At 34.3% G+C, this 23,750-nt stretch overlaps 2 protein-coding genes across 2 annotated transcripts in view; both read left to right on the forward strand.

Annotated features, from left to right (window-relative positions):
* Positions 1-9,073, forward strand: part of LOC111085582 — a 68,172-nt gene extending 59,099 nt beyond the window's left edge. The window contains exon 11 of the mRNA XM_022384821.1: positions 8,796-9,073. Within this exon, the coding sequence (XP_022240529.1) occupies positions 8,796-9,073 (278 nt within the window). The remainder of the gene's footprint in view (positions 1-8,795) is intronic.
* Positions 9,074-16,542: 7,469 nt separating this feature from the next.
* LOC106458566 (venom allergen 3-like) overlaps positions 16,543-23,750 on the forward strand; it is a 15,711-nt gene continuing 8,503 nt past the window's right edge. Inside the window, exons 1-3 of the mRNA XM_022384822.1 lie at positions 16,543-16,649; positions 18,137-18,458; positions 22,224-22,311. Coding sequence (XP_022240530.1) covers positions 18,180-18,458; positions 22,224-22,311 — 367 coding nt within the window. The 5' untranslated portion in view covers positions 16,543-16,649; positions 18,137-18,179. The remainder of the gene's footprint in view (positions 16,650-18,136; positions 18,459-22,223; positions 22,312-23,750) is intronic.

The following is a 23,750-nucleotide window of genomic DNA, read 5'->3' on the forward strand; positions in this document are numbered from 1 at the left end:
CTTTAGCTTTCGTTATTTATTATCTTTAAAAGACAAAAAACAAAACGTTCTTCGGTACAACTTTCAAAATTATATAATTTTAGAATTATCACTGACTGATTTATTGATTTGAAATAAGGATAGTTTGTGAACAATCGTGCAGGCTTGTGTTATGTTTATCGTTCCCTTTCCTGTATTATTTTTAAAATAAAAATAGTTCATGAACAATCGTATAGGATTATGTTATGTTTATCGTTCCCTCTCCTGTATTATTTTTAAAATAAAAATAGTTCATGAACAACAGTGTAGGATTGAGTTATGTTTAAAGTTCCCTCTCCTGTGTTATTTTTAAGTGTCCAGTGTAAGTTCTTATGTCGCAATTACACGATATAAGCATTTTTTGAAATAGATCTTTAAAAGTAAGACTTACTTAGTATGAATTACGTGACCATATAACTGCCTTCACTCTTGAGATATGTAATATTTCTCGCTTTTTAATAAATTATGTAAGCTTACCATCGGAGTGGTCTACATATTCCATCATATCGTGTAATTTTACGTCTGTCTGTCGGAGCACCCACAGTAAAGAATTGCTGAAAAAGGGATGTTATGTAACATACATAGAGAATCTCGACAGCAGTTGGTAGATTAAATGCAATATTAAAGGTGTTTTTGTTATTAGGGACCCTGTAACCAAGAAAGTCATAGACCCACGAACAATACGTTGGATAAATAGTTTACAAAAAAAATATGTTTAAGTGGTCGACGAAATCAATGAGTCTCCCTGTGGGACATTGGTAAGTTTCCAGATTTACAACACTAAAATCCTGGGTTCGATTCCCCGCGGTGAACACAACAGATAACCCAGTGTGGTTTTGTTCTAAAACAGACAAACAGGGGGTCAATGGATCCGACGTAAATAATTTAACTCCAAGACAATATGTATATTCCGATATTTGTACAGCAAAGTTTAATTTTACTACAAACTTTCAGATAAACTGGTGTAAAGAAAAAGGCACAAATCTACTGCAGATCGTATTACCATATTGAAAAAAAAAGTGAATAAATCCATCACAAGTAACCTTGGTGGGATGTGTCGTGTTTCAACAAACACACATAAACTCGACATAAAAATGGCACGAGTTTCTACGCTGCCGTTTCCAAGGCCTGAACTTCTTGGGTTTGAGTCTGTATCTTGTTCCTACGGTTTCGCCGAGCATGCAACTTCTCCTTTAAACCCATCTCCATCCTTGCATGATTCATAGCCTGGCTTTTCTTAAAATCTTCCACCTCTTCTTCATGACGCTTTCGCAGTTCATCAATCTTACCTTTTATTAACGAAAACATAAAATTTGTCATCATACGCGAAAATACCCGATTTATTACCTATATGCAACAAAGCGCTCAAATAACTCAAAAGCTTCAAACCCTGGTCTATGCACCTAAAACTAAATAACATGAAAGTTTATAGCCTGAAATTTTTTTTGCTTGTTTGTTTCTTTATAAAAGAAAACAAATTTGGCAAATCATTTCCGCCATGATGTAGCATTTACACCTTTGGCATGCAATGATATATATACTAATATATCTTTTGTTCTCTTACTTTATCAGTCATTTTATTTAAACGACTCTACGTTATTACACACAACACATTCATCACGGTCAATTATAATGAAATGTACATGCATTATTCTATAGCATTTCCTATTATACTTGATAAACATTATACACGCGCATTGATCTCTACGTATTCATTAATGCTACATCATCAAATAACCTCACAATAGCATGGTTTTTCTCTATTATGGAGTATTATTTGTAAGAAACAAACAAATAACAAATCTTTGTACGCTAAAAGCTGGGGTTCTATGCCACATTTTGAAGTTTTGCGTTTAAATAACAAATCTTTGTACGCTAAAAGCTGGGGTTCTATGCCACATTTTGAAGTTTTGCGTTTAAATAACAAATCTTTGTACGCTAAAAGCTGGGGTTCTTTGCCACATTTTGAAGTTTTGCGTTTAAATAACAAATCTTTAAGTTCATTGCTTTGTATGTTAAACAAATCTCAAAAGCAACTATAGAAACGTAAATTACACTATAAGAAACAGACAATCTGAGAATAATGTTATTAAATAAAAATTTAAATTCCAAAACGAAAATAAAACATTTTTGAACCCGCTTCAGTCTGCAGAGTTACAACGAACAGGTGAGAAAAGGCATTAAACGCAAAACTTCAAAATGTGGCATAGAACCCCGGCTTTTAGCGTACAAACCTTCAAGCTTGCGGAAGTTAAAAGTTAATAAATATCCAAGTAATACTCAACTTGTCTAAACACGCAGAAGTTGAAAAAGATATAGTGATTTATTTGTTCTGCTGCTTATTGTAATGGCCGCCAGATGGCTCTTTCTGATCACAAAAAGGTATTATCCATAAAACCTTGGGATGATCAAGTGAAGATCATATTATACAAAATATTTAAAATTTTGTTAGAGCATGTAAAAAACTAAATAAGTAATTTCGAAATATTCACGGACTTAATATGCTAAAATCCAGGGTTCGATTCCATTGATAGTCAATTGAGGAGCTTTGCGCTAAAACAACCAACCACAAAAAAGTATGATTAAACGTTAAATCAAATATAACTGTACTTGACTCAAAAGCGCCTTAATAACTGGAACAGAATGTTCCAATAGATTTATCTACTTGTGTCTGAACTAGAATGTATAAGAATCTGAGTGGATGAGGGTAGAATATAGTTTGTTAAAGGTTTTCAATTTTACCCTAAAAATTACTGCACGTATTTCTGTGTAAATTATCTTTTATTGATTCAACGCTGGAAACCGGGTTTCGATACCCGTGGTGGGCAGAGCACAGATAGCCCATTGTGTGGCTTTGTGCTTAATCTCAAACAAACAAACTAGAATGATGACATTTACTTCTAACAAAGCTAGTGAGATTCAATTTCAAATCAGTCTACCAATGATAATTTACACAATTACTTTTACTGTTCTGCCAAAGTGTAGATATAAGAAAGATATAAGAATCGTTATCAAGGGTTTGACCTGAGGACTACAGCACTTATGTATAGTATAAAGTTTTTTGTTGAAGGATATGTATGATATTCAACGAAAGTGCCTTATGCAATTTTATTTTTACAAAGAGTATTCATTGCTTAGAAACAAAACAAAACTTGACTTATGAAACCGGGTTAACATTTAATTTGTTTCTAATGAATGAACCCGAGAGAAAATGTCAGTTTGCTAGTAATTATTTAAAGTTAATTTTGATGCTTCCTATAAATGGAGGGTTTGTTAGATTAGTTAAGAAATTACACATAAAGTCTGCATGTAAACAAAAACAACAACAAGTATGATAAAATATTGAAAGAATTGTTAATAAATAAAAGAATCAAAGTTTGTTTCGTTGAAATAATCGGAAAAACAGTTTAATGCGAACATTTAATGTATTATCATTTATGATAACTAGTTAGGGTTTAATTCTCCAGGTTTCGTTCTCATAAATTGTGAACAAGAACACTGATTTAACATTTCAAGGTATCCAACTGTTCATTTAGAACATTTACAATGTAGGAGTGTTCTTATTACTACCGGAAGTTGAAGACAGTAACGTACAGAATATTTGTTTGTTTATATTGTTTAACAACAAAAAAGTTTATATTTTGTGTAGTAAGCACTGTGTGCAAAGATTGAGTGAATAAAAAGCACTTTGAAGAAATTATTTTAGAACAATGTTTTATCTGTATATTTATCAGCTTGTGTTTCCGTTTTTATCTTTTAAAAACTGTAAGACCAGTTAGTAATAGAACTGAGTAACTACTGCATATACTTTTGAAATAGCAAAATTTAGAACTGGTCCGAATGTTTATTGTTTTATTTATAGTTCATTCTATCACATGGTTAAGAGATATCAAAAACTGATTGCATAGATACACCGATAAAACACTAATTTAATAAGGTTAAGCTATAACAAAAACAAAACAAAACATGGTAATTAAAATCTGATTGTATAGACACACGGAAGAATATTGATTTAATAAGGTTAAGTTGTAACAAAAATAAAACAAATTAAGGTCATTAAAGACTGATTTTATATACTCACCGAGAGAATACTGATTTAATAAGGTTAAGTTGTAATAAAAAGAAAACAAATTAGGGCCATTAAAGACTGATTGTATAGACTCGCCGAGATAATACCGATTTAATAAGGTTAAGTTGTAACAAAAAGAAAACAAATTAGAGTCATTAAAGACTGATTATATAGACACATCGAGATAATACCGATTTAATAAGGTTAAGTTGTAACAAAAAGAAAACAAATTAGGGTCATTAAAGACTGATTGTATAGACTCGCCGAGATAATACCGATTTAATAAGGTTAAGTTGTAATAAAAAGAAAACAAATTAGGGTCATTAAAGACTGATTGTATAGACATATCGAGAGAATACTAATTTAATAAGGTTAAGCTATAACAAAAACAAAACATGGTAATTAAAATCTGATTATATAGACACATCGAGATAATACCGATTTAATAAGGTTAAGTTGTAATAAAAAGAAAACAAATTAGGATCATTAAAGACTGATTGTATAGACTCGTCGAGATAATACCGATTTAATAAGGTTAAGCTGTAATAAAAAGAAAACAAATTAGGGTCATTAAAGACTGATTGTATAGACTCGCCGAGATAATACCGATTTAATAAGGTTAAGTTGTAACAAAAAAACCAAAACAAGGCCATTAAAACTGATTGTATAGACACATCAGAATAATATTTATTTAATAAGATTCAGTAAATCGAAACAGGGTTAACAAAATATAATGGTATAAACGCACTGAAAGAATACGGATTTAATGAGGTTCAGTTGTACGGATTTAATAAAGTTCAGTTGTAACGAAAAACCATTGTCTTAACATCTGACAGGTGGCTTTACACAAAATTATCTGCTTGTTACCATCGTTTGACTATTTGACTACGTAAAAGTATAGGTCTAGCATTTATGACAAAATATCACATAAACTGGAACTATTATACTTTGGGTTACTCTACAAAAATAGGACACAATTCAAATAAGATTTACAGAGGATTGAATACATTATATTAAGACGATTTTCAATATGGAAATGGACAAGTTACGTGACAACCGCAGTTGATGTATAGTTGCGGTGGAATGGGATGTAACAGAAATACATTTTAGTGTTGTTTAGCATTTCGTAGGTAGTGTGATGCAACCGAAAATTTATTGTTTTTGAGAATGGTATGTAAAAGTCCTTTCCGACGCAAAATATTTATACACTCAGAACAAAAAGATTTATTCAGAGCAGGGATTTAGAATTTGTAATACAGGGACATCAACTGTGCATTAGGATATTGGAAAACAAATGAATGTGGATCAGCTTGAAGAACCACGACCATCCAAAAAGAGACTTGAAACAAGTCGTTCCCCAGGCGTAGTAAGCAAAGTGAAGCGTCTTATAAAAGGTAAGAATCCACGAACACAAAAGCCATCTATGTGCCCCAGGCAACAGAATATAATGAACTCGAACATAGCCAACTGTGAAATATTTATTAATAATAATAATTTTTACACATTTAGTTAAACGCAGGTTTGCCCAATAGTAAATAGTTTAAAGTTCAACAACTTCTCTGTTGGGCTGGTGATTAGACAACACATTTGTCTACTTTTTTATATGATCATCAGGTCTGTGATTCTTCAAAGTCAAAGTCTGTGGCAATATTTACGGACACTACTCTGAACATTTAAAATAAAAGGTGAAATAAAGGAAAAACATGTAAATTAAAAGAAATAAAAATAATCGAATAAAAAGGTGCATTATGGGTAAGGTAAGGCAGGTACAGGAAAGACAACAGAGATTTCAAATAAGAAAATTACAAATGGATAGAAATATAGGAAAAGATGCCTTTAACAGAACTCTTATGGAAATTCAGGTTTCAAAAAGATATAAATTCCGGAGGATGTATAAACTTCCATGAGAGAGTTCTTTTAGAGGTATACTTACTAGAGTATTACTAGGAATACTATTTGAAGAGAAATTAGAGAAGTTTACGATACCAATAACTTGTGGTGGAAAATATTAACGAAAGAAGAAATTAACTTATTAATGTAATGGTGGTAGAGCTTTGTCCATTTTCTTGATTGGTCTTCATAACTGAAAGGAGAAAGATGGCTAAGTACAATTCATATTGTAGTGCCAACTTGACATGTACTGGCTAGCACCAATGTTCAGAAGCATAGGAAGATAAAGGTTGGTTGCAATAGCAATAACAAGTCTGGATGACCCAAGAACCAATAAGATGGCCCCTATAAGACAGTTAAGCATTCGCTGATTGGGTCAAGCTAGGTCAACAGGCACTGGTCAGTGTCACTTATGGCAAGGGAGAGAATTGAGTGGCATATGATGGATCAACTCTGCTAGGAAGAACAATAACAACACCATCTGATAAAGCAATCACAATCTCACTATGATCCTGTAGATCCTTGGGGAATTTGAAGAGCTTTCATACTGGCAAGGCACAGTGATGAGACTGCATTTAATGGATGAAGTAGACAACATGCATCCTACCTCATCATGGCACTCTACTGTGGCCTTACTTAGGGAGACCACATTGACTAGAATATATGTGCCTGGTCCTTTGAAGAATTAAGAGCTCCTCCCTCAAACACTGGTGGTGTTTCAGCTGCATAATGGTAGAGATATTGGCAGCAGATATCTGTCTGCAGCATTCTTTCACAAAGGTAAAGTGGTGAAACAGGTTAACCTGTCAGTGCTTAAAGGTATAACGAGGGAAGATCTGTAAACTTGCTCAGTTGTTTTATCTTGGAATGGTTGGACAGAAAGATACAATGCCTGATACTGAGTCTGAAAGGTTTAGCACTTGATAACCTAAAATAACTTGGTTGAGAAAGTCCTCACAGACAAGTTCAGTAATAGTCTGCTCAGCAAACCCTTGCAACATCGTTTTGGTCGTGGGTGTGTTTCATCTCTAATCAATATTGTTTCTATGAAGACACTGCATGCTGGAGCCAACAAAGAAACTGCCTGTTGTAAATGGTATTTTACTTCTCTCTTTGATCTTTACATGGTTTGGAGTATATTAATTACGAATGTGTATTTTAATATATTGGAGAAACAAAAAGATCAACAGAAGTTAAAATTCTGAAGCATATATATGACATAGAAGACTCGGTAGTATAGAACTACTTGCAATAGTCCATCATTGCAGTAAAGAATATCGTACAATAAAGTGGAAGAATGATAAGATAATAGGATATTGTGATATATTCCAGTTCACGGATTTCCAACAGAGTAGTAAGTAATGTCCACTAACAGGAGGTATAATGAATATTAAGTAACAAAATATGGATTTATTACTGAAACACTATCAGATTCACTGACAGAAAGGACAGCTTTCTACCCTGGTACATCACATACTATCTTTGCTACAAAAGAATGTTGTTGTTAACAGTCAGTAAGTGAACCAGACTTTCTATGTTCAAATGTAACTTACTGAAAATGTAAGAATTTCGAAAAATTACATATTAACTAATGGTATAGCAAACACATGATACTGTTTTGTACCAAAATATGAACCACACTCAAGAAAAAGAAAAGTAAAAGTAGCCTTGTGCATCAAATTAACTGAGAACATAATCTCAGATAACCTAGCACAGAAGACAGCCAAAATCTGGATATCCGTCTTGGAAGTGCTTGATTGAAGCTCTAATCAAGTAAACCCAGTCGAGAATATAACAACCATATACTTTCTATCAAGAAGACTCAGGATTGAATACCACCATTACCAACACAGAAATATTCCTTCTCAGGATAAAACTAATTAATAATTAGCATCCAGTTATAAAAAATAACGTTGATAAATAAGACAAAAATAATAAATGAAAATAATAATTAACAAAAATATGGTAATAATAATTAGTTACCGATTAACAGTCAGACTTATGTGAGTGTATAGGCTACTAACCACGACAATGGCAGATATTTGATTACCATAACCACACCATAAGTATGTCCTTGACATCATAAGGTATCCGTCTGAAATGATATATTAATCTGACTTTGAATTTCTAATGGATACAGGAGTAGCCAAGATCTTACTTGTACCTTTTGTGTATTAAACACTCCACGTAAACATAAACTTCATTCTGGCAAATAGTAAAAAAAAACAAAAAACAGATGATATTAGAGAGGTACATCTCTACTTCATATCGACATTGTAGCTCCCCGAACAAAAAATATTTGGCTATTATTGATTTAGATTTTGCAAATATTGTCATTGTTTTTCACTTGTGCAACAAGTGAGATTCAGAGCTGTTAAAAGGCTACCCAGTGCTGAATAGATTGGATATGAAAAAAGATAAACTACAAGTTTTCCTGCTGAGATAAAAGTTGTAGTACTTCCAGTTACGTAAGTAATGCTCTGTAGTGTGTAATGGATGCATTCTAGAGCATTGTCACTGGCTGTTGCAGTGGCAGAACCAACATGAAAAAACACAAATGTTTTCTGTCAAGAAATCAAGCTTCACTGGCTGGAATACTGAATCAGGGCTAAAATGGTCACTGACATTGTAAAAGAGGCAAAACTGATTAAGACCAGCTATGTGGCCTATATCTCTGCACATGTTCCACATCTGAAAGTTTGCACAGAGCTTCCTGACTACTTGAGATTGCTGGTTAAGGTTTGTGCTATCAATAGGAAGTCAACACGGATATAAGAACCATATGAGTTGCTCATAAAGTTTGCTGATATGTTTACAGTACCAGATGGCTATCTGCATAGAAAAAGAATAACACATCATAAGCTGTCTTGGAGCACCATAGATGTTACAAGCAATGTGATTAAGTGGATGTTGAATGGTGCAATAATACAACCTTTAAGGATATTTGGTCTATTTTCACGAAACGGAGGGATCATTAAGGTTCTGAATGCATCTTATACAGGAGAATGTGGTAAACTTGTTGGTCCTGAAATCTGTGACCAAAAGTCCGAATGTTACCCACATAGAAGAGACATTTCCCTCAATGCAGCTCCTTAAGTGTAAGTTCTAACAGATTCTCGTAGGTAGGCTGAGTGTCATTATATGAAATTTACACAATCTTTCCTAAGTACTGAAAGTAGGTTTTGATCTACATTTATAGTCGACTTTGTCATGTCAGCTAGCAGAGGACAAAACTAGTGTATTGAACCAAAGGGTGTCTTTCAGCACATCTAAATACTCGTAAACTCATGATCCACTTCTGAAACTTGAGATTGATATTTCAATATATTTAAGATTCAGGTTAGATTTTAAAATCACCACAGTGCTTATTAATCCAAGAAGAAATAAAATTTCCCCAGAGACAGAGTCGACTGATTTTACAAATATTACAGTCATCAAGGGTTGTTACTAGTCTGAGACCAAATGAAATATCAGCAACTTTCTAGGATTCTGTTATATTATTGGTTACTTATGACCTATTTGTACAGGACAGCTTGATCACTGTGTACAATGACTGAAAATGATACATTCTTTAAGTAGATGCATGAATGTATATACATTATTCGTTCGTGGCATGACTGTTCATAAGTCCTGAATATTTATAATAGTGCTAGTGGGGGTGGAGAGGCAATGTTACAGATAGAGGATGATATGAATCATGTAAATATGTATAAAAGCCATATGCTAACAGCTTGTGAGTACAAATACTATACAACAGAAAAAGAACGGCTTGCAGCTGTAATATTTGGGAAACGCTACTGCTATTGCTTTTAGGGAGTGGACCAAAACTCTGGAAGGTATGATAGTGCATTGGATAAGACTGTTGCAAGAGGAAACTTTGACAATTTAAACAAGAGTAAAGAGTTTGGAACATAGATCGTATGAGATATCTGCTGTGCAGATACGTGAAGTTCAAACATCAAAAGCTGGTGAATGCACTAATGAAGGATATAATATCTGATACTACCTTATTTGATAAGATAGTGTGTTGCACCATCAAAAATGTCATAACGTAAAGAAACAGGCTTGGATACCCGTGATGGACACAGCATACATAGCCAATTGTGTATCTTTGTGTTTAACTACAAACAAAGAAACTAACAGAAATGTGGCAGCCAAATGATACTGATAGTGGCTTCCGAAGTCTAAAATAGGAGAGAGTTTACTTTCAGTAATATAAGGATTGGGTGGTACCAGTGTGATATAGTGTTGTAAGCATGGAGACGTTTTTTGACTTTATACTAAGAAGGACATTGAAAGATGATGTATACCTCGTGCCACATGTGCTGATCATGGTAAACAACTGCCATGTCAGGGGTAGTTCCAGCAAAGAATTGTGGGATATGTAGTTCATGCAGACCTTACATTTTCTCATTTGTTACCAGATCAGCAAATCTTTCCGAAATATTAAACAGTGGTTTTGTGATAGAATTTTTTTAAAGCAGTTCATCATCATTTTCCCTTAGAATTTGAAAGAAAAGCCTACATCCTGTTAAAGAAAACCTGATCTCTAGGATAGACTCTTATCTTCGGTGACTTTGTCTTAAGCTCTACAATTCTTTGTCTCCTCAGCTTTGATCGAGCTTTTGTAATCGTATCTATCTGTAACTACCTGAACAAAACCACCTTTTCCAAAGGCTCACACTACAAATTTAATCACCTCAACTACAAGATGCCCAAATATCCTTTTCGTGCTTTGAATTACTTGTACTGTATACTAATTGTATACGAAAAACGTTCTTAATTATAAACATATTAATACGAAATAATGCAAGCCTGGAAAAAGAAAGCTATATCTTGCTAATAACATCTATTTATTGTCAATGTGTCTGAAACATACAATAAATACATAAAGTTAGTTTTGAAAATATCTATACATAGCTTATTTTGAACTTTTTCTGGCTCGTAATTTTGTCAGTGGTAGAAATGGAAACAGCACCGTATTCGTACATTGTATATTAATCACAAATTTTCAATAGTGTATACATTTTATGTAAAATATGAAAAAATCAGCAAAATGTAATGAAATATGTCACTCACATGCGATATTTCTAAGTACGAAAAAGCTGTTCAATAAGGGTTACAAGAAATGTGTGTATTATAATGTTGACCACTGATCAATCACCACAAAATGATTTTCTCTACTTTAAATGGTAAGTCTCGATAATGCAACACTTACACTTTTTTTAACAGGGATGTGCGATAGGGTCACTAGAAGATTTTTTGGTTGCATATCTAAGTGTTGGAACAAGAGTTTGAGTCTACTGAATAGGTACGAATGTATTATATCTAAGCAAATTAGCTTTGGTTGGACTGATCCTTATCTTGTATGTTGATAGTTCAAATATGTAAACTATGAACTACAGCACTCACATGATATTGAACATGCTGACGAGCACTGAAGCTCTTTGTCACAGATGAACCTGTTGAGGACTAGTTGCTCCAGGAATCAGCTGTGGATGACCAGGTTAGCTCTGATAACGAGTTCATTATATAATACCATCTTGGCTTAGATTATGAGGAGAATGTAGTTAAGATGTTGGTAGCATACATCTAACTCCACGAGGAGTCATATGAGAAAATGCCATTAGAGGAGTATTTCAAAAAAGTATTATTTCTCATCATAGCACAACACAAGGTCATGATGGTTAGCATACAAGATTGCTTACAATTTTCCTCATGCAAAAATTTACCTTAACACAATTTCCTTTCGTTGCTAACTAATCATCTAACTCACTACTTTAACCGCTGATCACGTAGCTACTTCCATTTAAAATAATTCGGTTGCTAACTTTGTCATGTTAGCCGCTCATCAGAGTGAGGATCTGGTAAATCTCTGCCACTGTTCCAGTTGTGAAATAATAGAATTTTGAACTAACACAACATGAGAAATTAATATGGATTGTATAATATATTTTAATATAATGTGTATCATTTTGCTAGATTTTGTCTCAGTTATTTTCTCTAGTAGTTTCATGCTTCCTATATGTAAAACTTATGCATGTTTCTGTACTATTATGTCAAACGTAATTATGGTGTAATTCATGATACTTCTACTATATTACACTTTGTGTATATGCACTTATCTTCTTGTTAGCAAAATAAAATGTCTCCACTACATGATTACTGACAACTGGCTTTCTTGGTCTTTGAGCCAATGACTCGCCTGTTAGCCTGACTAATCCAAATAACAGAAATTTTCATACAAGGCTATAAAGATCTGGACATGATCAGTGACTCCTGAAAACTTATTCCTGGTGCCAATGGAGGAGATTCCTGAACAGCCTGTACCAGATGTCACTTAAGTTCCACCCAATTCCTCAGTGCTCAGAGGTTCCAACCTTACTCACAGAACATACAATGCACTGTACACTTCTGTGCCTCGTGGAGATGACCCAAGTGCAGCTTTGGCCCCTTGGCCACCACAACATTGGTTTCTCTACTGTTTCTGCTACCATGAACCCATATACAATGCACTAGAAGAACGTGATCTTAATTTGTTGCTCAGTAAATTGTGCTCCATATCAGACCAACAGAGAGGTGATATGATCTCCCACATCAAATAAAAACATTTCATATTCCTCTTCTAAAAATCTTCTCATCCTTGAAACAGAGCAAGAAAATGGAAATTGAGAGCAACCATTCCAAAGAAACAGTCACTCACTACCCAAGTTTCCAGTACAGCCACCACAGTCATGCCACTCATAATTATTTCAGGGGCTTTCGATATTGACACTATAAATCAGATTTAGCCCATCAAGTCGACAAAAGCATTGAAATCGTGTCAGTGCAACTTAGACCACTACTATATTAGAGGAAAGAATTATAATCACTGATTCATAACAGAGACTAATTAGTTTTAACAGGAGATTTCCATATTTTATCTGGCATAATGCTTAGCTCTGTACATTTTAAGTTTATTTTGATTTTATTCTACAATGTTCTACTTTCAGTTTGCACCTAGTTAGAGTTGATGTCACGTTTGATTATTCTGTGTTTTAGGTTGTATTTCGACCTACCATCATCTGGTTGTTGTTAGGACTTGCAATCTGAAGGTCGCAGGTTCGAATCCCCGTCACCGAACATACTCGCCCTTTCAGCCGTGAGGACGTTGTAATGTGGCGATCAATCTTACTATTCATTGATAAAAGAGTGGGTGGAGTTGAATAGTCGCCTTACCTTTAGTCTATCACTGCTAAATTAAGAACGGCTAGCTTTACAAGAAATGCAAAGGAATTGATTTTGTATTCTGCAAGCCTTTCAATCACAGGCTCCCCAGTGGCACAGCGGTATGTCTGCGGACTTAAAACGCTAGAAACCGGGTTTCGAGACCCGTGGTGGGCAGAGCACAGATAGCCCATTGTGTAGCTTTGTGCATAACTACAATCAAATAAACAAACTTTCCATCACAGGCTCTCCAGTGGCACAGCGGTATGTCTGCGGACTTACAACGCTAGAAACCGGGCTTCGATACCCGTAGTGGGCAGAGCACAGATAGCCCATTGTGTAGCTTTGTGCATTACTACAATCAAACAAACAAACTTTCCATCACATGTTAATTTTGTCTATTTTGAAGTTTATCTTGTTTATATCAGACTTTAAAACCTCAATCACGCTTTACGTTTAACCCAAATTTCAACTTTAAGTCTAACCGTAGCTCATTTGTCTCATTATAATTACATTATGTTTGTTGAATTTGTATTTTATTCTTATTACTCTGAATTTTTATTTCATTTCATTGTGATTAATTTGAGTTTTGTTTTGGTTTTATGGTTAACTGAAAATTTTAAAATTTATTTGTACTATGCTGTAGCTCATTATTCTCTATTCTATTTTAGTTTTACATTATGTTCAATGTAGCACATTTATATTTATATTTCATTTAACTCTGCATTACCTACAGTGTGAGTAATTTGTAATTTATTTTATAAAAATTTTAAGGTTTTGGCCTGGAAAAGTCCTGAGATATGGAACGGAGGAATCATGGCAGTTGAAAGATGTGAGATTTTACCCGTTATAACTAGAAAACAATATATCTTTATGCATGTATATTAAGAAATATGTTTTTATTTTTATTTTTTATGCATTTGTTCTGCATTTAGTTGACATCCTTATAAGAACATGATATAATAAGATGTAATATTGTGTTAATCCTCACCTCAGATTAGGGGTGGCATGTCACGGTGTTCATTCTATAGAGCTTATACTCGCTTGACCATGCTTCTGTATCATCTCTCCCCTGAAATGTGAGTCCTACTCAAGTCGAGAAATGGTGCACAGGTTTATACAAGTTAGTTGGAGTTAATTTTCCCTTGAATATGTAAAATAAGATAATTAGTTACATAGGTAATCGACTATTGTGGTAAACTGCCTAGAACTTTGGTTTGACTTAAAAGTGTTTAGACACAGTCTTGCAGTTTCTTGTCTTCTGATGACATGCTCCTGTGTTTGATATTTGTTTATACAAGAGTTTTTCTTTTGCTGTCCTTGTTTGTTTTATTGTAATACTTAGTACTTTACTGTTGGTTTCAGCTCTACCCGCGAATACCACATGTACAATTAATTGGTTAAAACTTAAAAGAAGTCACGCAGGCGGCGAGGGTTGCAGACTAATCCCCCTTCCTGTGGTTATCAGTTCTAAATTATGGATGGTTATACCTGTGGTTTTGGGTTTCTGACCTGTCCACTTAGCCATATGTTGTATAAGGTGCCGCTCAGACTGAAAATACTATTACTAAATTACTTAAGAGAAGTCACGTAGGTGGCGAGGGTTGCAGACTAATCCCCCTTCCTGTGGTTAGCAATTCTAAATTATGGATGGTTATACCTGTGGTTTTGGGTTTCTGACCTGTCCACTTAGCCATATGTTGTATAAGGTGCCGCTCAGACTGAAAATACTATTACTAAATTGTTTAGTGGCCACTGAGAAATTACGTAATAATAATCACAGGAAAGATAATATAAAATAATTGGTTATCTTCCTTTTATAACAATAAAAGTGTAGTAATTTGTCTTCCACAGTCATGGTAGAAACAGCTTTAAGAGGAACAACTGAATTCTCGATGACAGAGCATGCTGTTTCTAATTATTTATATGATGGCGGTGAAATTTCACTTAAGTAATCGTCTCTTACCAATTACCACATAATATGGGTTTACACGATGACCACTAATATAAGTAGATTGCTTTCCATTCCAAGTTGTTTTCTCTACATTAGAAATCATTAGTAATTATGATAGACCTAATAACTTATACCCGCCTCTTATTATTATTGTGTTTTACGGAATTAGAAACATTTCTAAACACCAGCATTTCCTCGTGTTTCTAACCAGTATGATTTGTCTTAGTAATGTACAAAGATCCTAGTTAGCGCGCCCCGACGTTATTGTCTTGTTTACATGTAAACTAACAGCCTATTGTGAACCTAAAGTTTAGAGCATTTGATAATAGAGGTTAGGCTTACATTTTCCCGCATTATTTGAAATCCACCTGCAAAAAAAGTAGCACAGTTTTGGAAAAGTCTGTCGACATCAAACTATAGCAACTTAACATTATACTCCATGAGGGTCGAAGCTTGGATACACAAACACACGTAGTTGTGTAAACGGCCTATAAAAGAGAATTAAATTCGGAAAATTAATATAACTATGTTCAAGCAAGCTTTCTTGTAAGGTAGGATTTTCCACAATTCTTTTTTTCCACAATCAGTATACTTATCTAATATAGATTAATACATACTTTAACATATAAATCCGCATGGTAGTGTTAAAAGCTGTTGTCGCTGTGTGTGTATGCCTGGCATGTTCTGGTGTTAAGAGCGTTCGACTCTCAATCTACAGGTCGAAGGTAGGAATCCCGTCACCAAACGTGCTTGCCATTTCACCCGTGAGGAGTTATAACGTGACGGCCAATTCAATTATCGCCGGAAAGGAGAAGCCCGAGAGTTGGTGTTGATTACCTGCCTTCCCTTTAGTCTATAACTTCTTAATTAGGAACGGACAATGCAGATAACCCCGGACTAGTTTCGCGCGAAATTCAAAATAAAATGAACCGAGGTTAGGTTTGTTAGACAATCAAATTAAGATAAGTGGCGGAAAAAACACTAAATGCTACACGTTTTATATCTATGGATAGAGCCTTGAAAAGGAAAGAAAGGACAAGTGTGAGTATTCATGTAGGGTATGAACCCTGATCTCAAGAGGTAATCTGCATAGCATTTTCCCGAAATTGAAATGATATAATATATAAATATACCATCAAGGAGAGAGGAAGAGGTCTTCGCTGCACCTAACTATCCCAGGCCTTAAAATAGACTTAAAACTCAACCAAGAGAGAGAGAGATTGTTTATTTATTTTAGAATTTCGCGTAAAACGACACAAGTGTTATATGAGTATAACCGTCCCTAATTTTGAAGTGATAGACTCGACCGGTATGAGCTAGTTAATAGCACCCACGGCCAACTCTTGGGCTGTTCTTTTCTTACCGAAGACTATGATACTCAAATTAATTAACAATACATGAGATAAGGAATAATTACTACTGTGAACCAATGTATGAGATTAGCCGCGTCGAGTGAAAAGTAGGCCTAGAAGAAGACATATTACTTTGTATCATGAAATACTGGTTGCTCAGGTAATGTATGTTGGCATTAATCATAATTATTATAATTTAAAACGCATATCTTTACCTGGTGCAGATCTCCAAAAATCCATTTAGGTATATAATTCCGTTAGGTTAATAGCATACATGATAATTACGTGCAAATGCTTAATCTACACGTTTTCCATAACAACATAACTAAAAACGTTTTATTTATGTTTTTGAAATTAGTAAACACCAAGTACTGCTTGAAGTATAGAAAGTAAAATCAGAGTAACATTCATTATTGTAGTGCTATGCTATGGGTCTTTTACGATTACTTAGCTAACACTATTTTCCCCTATTTTTGCTAATTTTCTGAAATTAATAATCCCTACATAAGTACTTAGGTTATATTATATGGAGCAGTAACGTTAGAGTAAATAAGAATCTCTAGGTCACTTTTTATATATAATTCTCCAGTATAATATTTAGATCAAATAGATTATACATGAAAGAAAAAGAAACCCCAAATTAAGATAATATATTATTCATTATCCCAAGATTAGAACACAACTTATACTTATTTTACGTTGACAAACAATATATATAAAAACGTTTGTTTGCGAAAAGATTCTCTTGAACAGCATACCATAAAGGTTTTTGTTACCATGGATACAAGCTGCTACAAAATGTATTGCTTATAGCCTCATTATTTTAAATTTTCTATTCATATTCTAATTTGTAAAAACCCCAAAAAAAACATCAATTAATTTAGTTTTCAGCCTTATTTAAAATGGCGTTAAATATCATTGTACACACAATTCTATAGTAAAAGCAACGAGGCTTACGTCTCGAGTAGTACAATACTAACCAACGGATATTGTGGCATCCTACGTAACTCGGTTTGTGTATGACAAAATACCTACTGTACCCAATTTATTTGTATTTTTGGACTTTAGAAACGAAATAAAGTTTCTGAAAGTTTTACTTGTGAATATTATTGTACAGAGAATTTTTATTTTTCCTAGAAGAAACCATTTCATACTGGATTAACACTTAAACAATATTAATTACCATTGTTTCTACTAAAAGTTTTTGCTATTGTTGATTATTTTAGAGCAAAGCCATATTGTTCTATTTGCTTTGTCCTCCGCGAGGAATCATATCCCAGTTTTTAGCGTTGTAAGTCCATATACTTACCACTATTCCACAGGGAATCTACTGAAAATTTGTAACACAAGTTAAACATTGCTGTTTCCATCTAAATGTCTATGAAATTACATGAACACTTGCTATTATTTTGAACCTGACCTTCTTGATTTCAATATCTTTTGTTCAAAAAATACCTCTAAAAATGTATCTTGGTGAGTAGTTGTGTATATCGCTTACGTTCATTAGATGTTAGAGATGTTGTCTCCAGACTACCACAGGTGGAAGAAGCTCGTTGCATTATCTGAACTAATTGCATTTGATAGATATTCTGAATAATTCGAGTTCTAATTATTAAATGTTTGTTTTCATCTCTGATTTTTGACTAGATTGACTCCTTTGATTGCTTCAGGATCCAGAAACTGATAAATCATGAATTTGTATTCAACTTTATCCGTATCCCCGCTGGTAATACTAATATTTATTTGCCAGCTAGGACGATTGCTATCGTGTAATTTTGCAAAATTTACACCTCACCACACCATGTGTAAGTATAGAGGACAAAATTCTCAGTGCGCCATCTCTGGGCGAATGATATCACCACCAGAAGCACAGGAAATCGTTCATGTTCACAATACACTTAGACAACGGATAGCTCTGGGAAACGAAAACCGAGGAAGTCAAACCCCTGCTTCCAATATGAGAGAAATGGTAAAACATATATATATATATATATTATCTATTTGTTGCGCTTCAGCAAGTTTTAATGTTTTGTTTTATACTATCTGGTGTGATGATTTTTAATTGTTTTATTAAATGTTTATTTCATCACACGTTTCTAAAATGTTATATGATATTGATACAGTGATATTAATGCCTTTTTTTTCTGTATCGATTTACTCTGAAATATACCATCAGTTCAACAGGTATAACAGGCTGAAATCATAATGGATACCAGATTTTCTTTTTGACCAGCAACGTGTTAATCAATAAATTATTTTTCGTTTGTTAGGCCTTGGGCAGAAATGCACAAACTTAAATTACATTACACGTTGTAAAAATTACGTAAATATAATATTTAACACGTGCATATATGGTTTGTTCATATGTTGACATAATTTTGTGCGTTAAAACTTTGTTTAAGGTTGTAGCCAGAGGCATCGCTAGATGCTTAAAAGAATCGGGGCTCGGGCTCATAGGCGCGGGAATTTTCGGAGTTTCTTTATGATATCGATCATGGATTTTTATTCTGATTTTTTTCAAGACACTAACTGGGGCTTCGGGGCACTGTCAAATAGAATCGGGGCACGAGTCCCGTGTGCTAGCGCCTCGTGACGCCTCTGGTTGTAGTTTTATTGTTGAGGAAGGTAATTAAAATGCCATTTTAATATTATATTTTGAGTTACACCTGCTGTCGATCGCCAGGGTCTGGTAGAAAAATAGGTTTCACTCTCTGAATTCTATTGGCCCTATAATTGTGTTACAATGTGTGTGTGTGATTGGTCTTGTATGTTCTTTTGTGATAGACGTTAACCTGTGAGTTTTTGGCCAATGTTTTATTCTTTCAGTTTGTTAACTTTTAGAGAGGAAAGTCTTGTTGTAATCACTCAACAATGAAGTATTGTCTTGTGCTTGTACCAGATCGGTAGCGTGAAACAGCCTAGGTAGTCCAGTTTAAGAGTTCTGTTGACCAGTTTTGTTTGAAGCAACTGCTTATTCACAATTATAACACCAATGTCTATTCTGTTTATAATTTACTGGCACAACAGTGTCATAAAAGGACCACTGTTTTTATTTGTTGCACATCTGTTTTTTTTTTCTTGTTTCATTTCACGACCTTTGGAACTGCTAGTATAAATTTTCAGCCGGACCTAAAAACATTTGTACATTTATCTGTTTTCTAATTGACTATTCAGATACATTTTAAGTGATATATGGTTACTACAGAATATAAGTTGTAATAAAATGCGAGAATATCTCTGAGTTCCTTAAAATGCTTTTTGAGATCAAGCCACGATCAATGATTCACAAGACATTCTGTGCGCGGAATAAATAAACTTAAACTTACACTTCATTTTAAGTGCTTTCTTTCGGGTTTATGCAGTAATAATGTTGCTAAAAAAGGTTAATTTTGAATATTTGATGACAATAACTCTTAATATGGCATATTTACATTTGTATTTATCTTATTCCACGTTGTTGTTACCAGACTGTGTTGTTACCATGAGCTTCTTTATTTCTTTGTTACTAAAAGTCCATCTACAAGACATTCTTGTTTTATTTACATTTGCCACCAACGGAATCGTTTTCACCATCTTATATCAGATACGACTGTGCTGCGTTAATTAATAGCAGTAGAATCATTTAGTGTAAATTTAGTGTAAAAGTCCATCTACAAGACATTCTTGTTTTATTTACATTTGCCACCAACGGAATCGTTTTCACCATCTTATATCAGATACGACTGTGCTGCGTTAATTAATAGCAGTAGAATCATTTAGTGTAAATACTCTGTAAAGTTTCGACTTTACGTAAATTGGCTACCGTTTCCTTGCGAATGTCGGGATGGCTCTAAAATTATATTCAGGTGATAGATAGACATCTGTACCACGTTAAAAACAGGTCTGTAAAATGCCTCAAAATTTGATCAGATGTCAGAAAGACATATACAACAGGGTTGTAAAGCGAGGTAGAGCTAAAGGGCACAACAAGGAAATGGATTAACTCGCACAGCAGAGCTTTAGGACAGCAACTGTTTCCAAAATTGTACCCAGCTAAATCAGAACTGATGCTGTCATCAAAAAGTTAAAGCTATGGTGATAAAAGAAAACTCACAGATCCAAAAAAGCCTTTGCATTGAAGCTGAAACGTATCTCCTAATACCACTGTTAAGATGATAAACATTGCTCTGAAATAGACGAAACCACACAAGCTTTCATCCACATTTGAAAATCAGTAGATGGTTCTAATGAAAGAGAAGACCGAGGAAACTGGAATACAACACTCCATTTTGACCAAGTACCTCTCCAGTTACTGAAGCAGCTCCCATATACTTTCATGCCTTACATCTGCTAACTCGTGCTATAGGAAGTCATAGACTTCAGACAATAACCAGTTTATGGAAAGTGTTTTTTTTTTTTAATGGACTACATTGAAATTGCTGTTCTCTTAAGAAGCATGATCTCATGGAGACATTGCTGTAGGACCGTTGTTAAGAAACAGTGGAAGCAGACAGAGCATGGTTATTAGGGATAACATGGTCTTCGATACCAACATTTCAAACTCAGTTATAATCTTAAAAAGATATATTTGTCTCTTCACATATTTTAAAGAATATTTGCTGCATACAAATAATCGTTATAATAATAATGTTAAAAAAAGAAACAAAGCAAAAGCACGCTTCGTAATTTTTATAACTGGTTAAAATATTATCTTTTATCCAGTAATTTTATTTTTTTCTTGGAGCGTTCAGGTTAAAACAAGATTAAATTCCTGCAATAGCATGTATGATATGTTATTTTATGCATTTTTCTTGGGTTTTAGCATGACTGTTGTCCTGTTAAGTCCATTTGTTAAACAGTCACTGCACAGTGCAATTATATACAAATATCTTAATTACATATACATATGTTATTCTCATGTTTGATATTATAATAGTTTTATACATTATAGAGCGCATTATTATATTATTACTTTTGATATTGTAAGAGAATTTCAGATGTTAATCTATGTGTAAGAGTTTGTTCTGTTACAAGCCTTTTCTTCTGTTACAGTACTGGGATGACGAACTCGCCAGGCTATATATGCTATTCTCATGTTTGATATTATAATAGTTTTGTACATTATAGAGCGCATTATTATATTATTACTTTTGATATTGTAAGAGAGTTTCAGATGTTAATCTATGTGTAAGAGTTTGTTTTGTTACAAGCCTTTTCTTCTGTTGCAGTACTGGGATGACGAACTTGCCAGGCTATATATGCTATTCTCATGTTTGATATTATAATAGTTTTATACATTATAGAGCGCATTATTATATGATTAATTTTGATATTGTAAGAGAATTTCAGATGTTAATCTATGTGTAAGAGTTTGTTTTGTTACAAGCCTTTTCTTCTGTTGCAGTACTGGGATGACGAACTTGCCAGCTATATATGCTATTCTCATGTGTGATATTATAATAGTTTTATACATTATAGAGCGCATTATTATATGATTACTTTTGATATTGTAAGAGAGTTTCAGATGTTAATCTATGTGTAAGAGTTTGTTCTGTTACAAGCCTTTTCTTCTGTTGCAGTACTGGGATGACGAACTTGCCAGGCTATATATGCTATTCTCATGTTTAATATTATAATAGTTTTATACATTATAGAGTGCATTATTATATGATTACTTTTGATATTGTAAGAGAGTTTCAGATGTTAATCTATGTGTAAGAGTTTGTTTTGTTACAAGCCTTTTCTTCTGTTGCAGTACTGGGATGACGAACTTGCCAGGCTGGCACAAAGACTAGCAGATCAATGCATATTTAAACACGACTGTTCACGATGTAGAAAAGTTGGTAAATAATTTTCGGATTATATCTGTTTTTGTAAAATTTATTTCAGGAATAATTTTACCGAAATAGCTAACTATGTTTCAACCCCAGTAAAACCTTTGGAATGTTTTTTGTTTTGTTTTTTTGCATTCCTGTAAACTACCAGTGGAGCATAGGGCCGTAACAACACCTCACCAACGGAAAGTTGTTGTTGCAGTTACTTGTAGCAGGTTGGAGGGTGGAGTTGCTCGCCTCCTTTCTCATCCTGGACTTGGGACGGAGGTTGGCGTGTTTGGTGTGACGGGGATTCGAACCCGCGACCCTCAGATTACGAGTCGAGCGCCCTAACCACCTGGCCATGCCGGGCCCTTGGAATGCTTTAGTAGACAATATTTTGTCAAAACTCTATCGACATCTGATATCGGGAGTGTGTTCAGTCATACGCTTACGAAACTCAAAAAGAAGCTATTCAGTTTCCACAATTAGCACCTTTAATATACTGTATTGGTTTATATTAGCATTGTAAAGATATTTTGTTTTAAGCACAAAGAGAATATCTTAGTTTTTAGAAACGTCTTTGTTTGTAGTTATCTGTCCACCACGGGTATGGAAACCCGGTTTCTAGCGTTGTAAGACCGTAAAGATACCGTTGTGCCACTTATAAAACTGTTCGTGTTATAACGAGAACTCGACGTTGAAATAGATATTCATGCAAGTTTTGAACATAAGCTGAATGCTATCTACTTATTATTTAATTGAAATATATATGTGTATACGTCAGAATAATATACTTGTAATAATTATTTATCATCTTTTTTTTTGTTAACCTAAGGTATACATACTGCCATTTGACTCCACTTTAAGCACCGTATCGAACTGATTAGGACTAGGTCTGATCAAACCGCCACTGCCTTCTGAAGCGAATTTAGTTGTACCAGCGTAAATGAAAATATGAAGGATTTTACACAATACCGTTTGCCTTGCCATTACGTGTTAGAACGATAAGGTACTTGCTCATTGAACGTGGTTTGCTCTGCTTTGAATTTCACGCAAAGCTACACGAGGGCTATCTACACTACCCGTCCCTAATTTAACAGTGAAAGACTAGAGGGAAGACAGCTAGTTAGTCATCTCCACCCACCGCCAACTACTCTTTTACGAATGACTAGTGAGATTGACCATCACACAAAAGGGGGGACGGGGATTCGAACCCGCGACCCTTAGATCGCGAGTCAAACGCCCTAACCACCTGGCCATTGAGAAACGGGAATGATGGGTGTACGTTTGAATACGTTATAACTGTGCTAAACATACTGTTTTTTTTCTGTTAACCTGCGAGTAGATATGACGACTCGTGAAATTATAATGTCTGTTTGTGGTTCAATTCGTTCGTTTTGGAATTTCGCGCAAAGCTACACGAGGGCTATCTGCGCTAGCCGTCCCTAATTTAGCAGTGTAAGACT

Source organism: Limulus polyphemus, unplaced genomic scaffold (assembly GCF_000517525.1).
Source record: "Limulus polyphemus unplaced genomic scaffold, Limulus_polyphemus-2.1.2 Scaffold487, whole genome shotgun sequence".
NCBI classification, from domain to species: domain Eukaryota; kingdom Metazoa; phylum Arthropoda; class Merostomata; order Xiphosura; family Limulidae; genus Limulus; species Limulus polyphemus.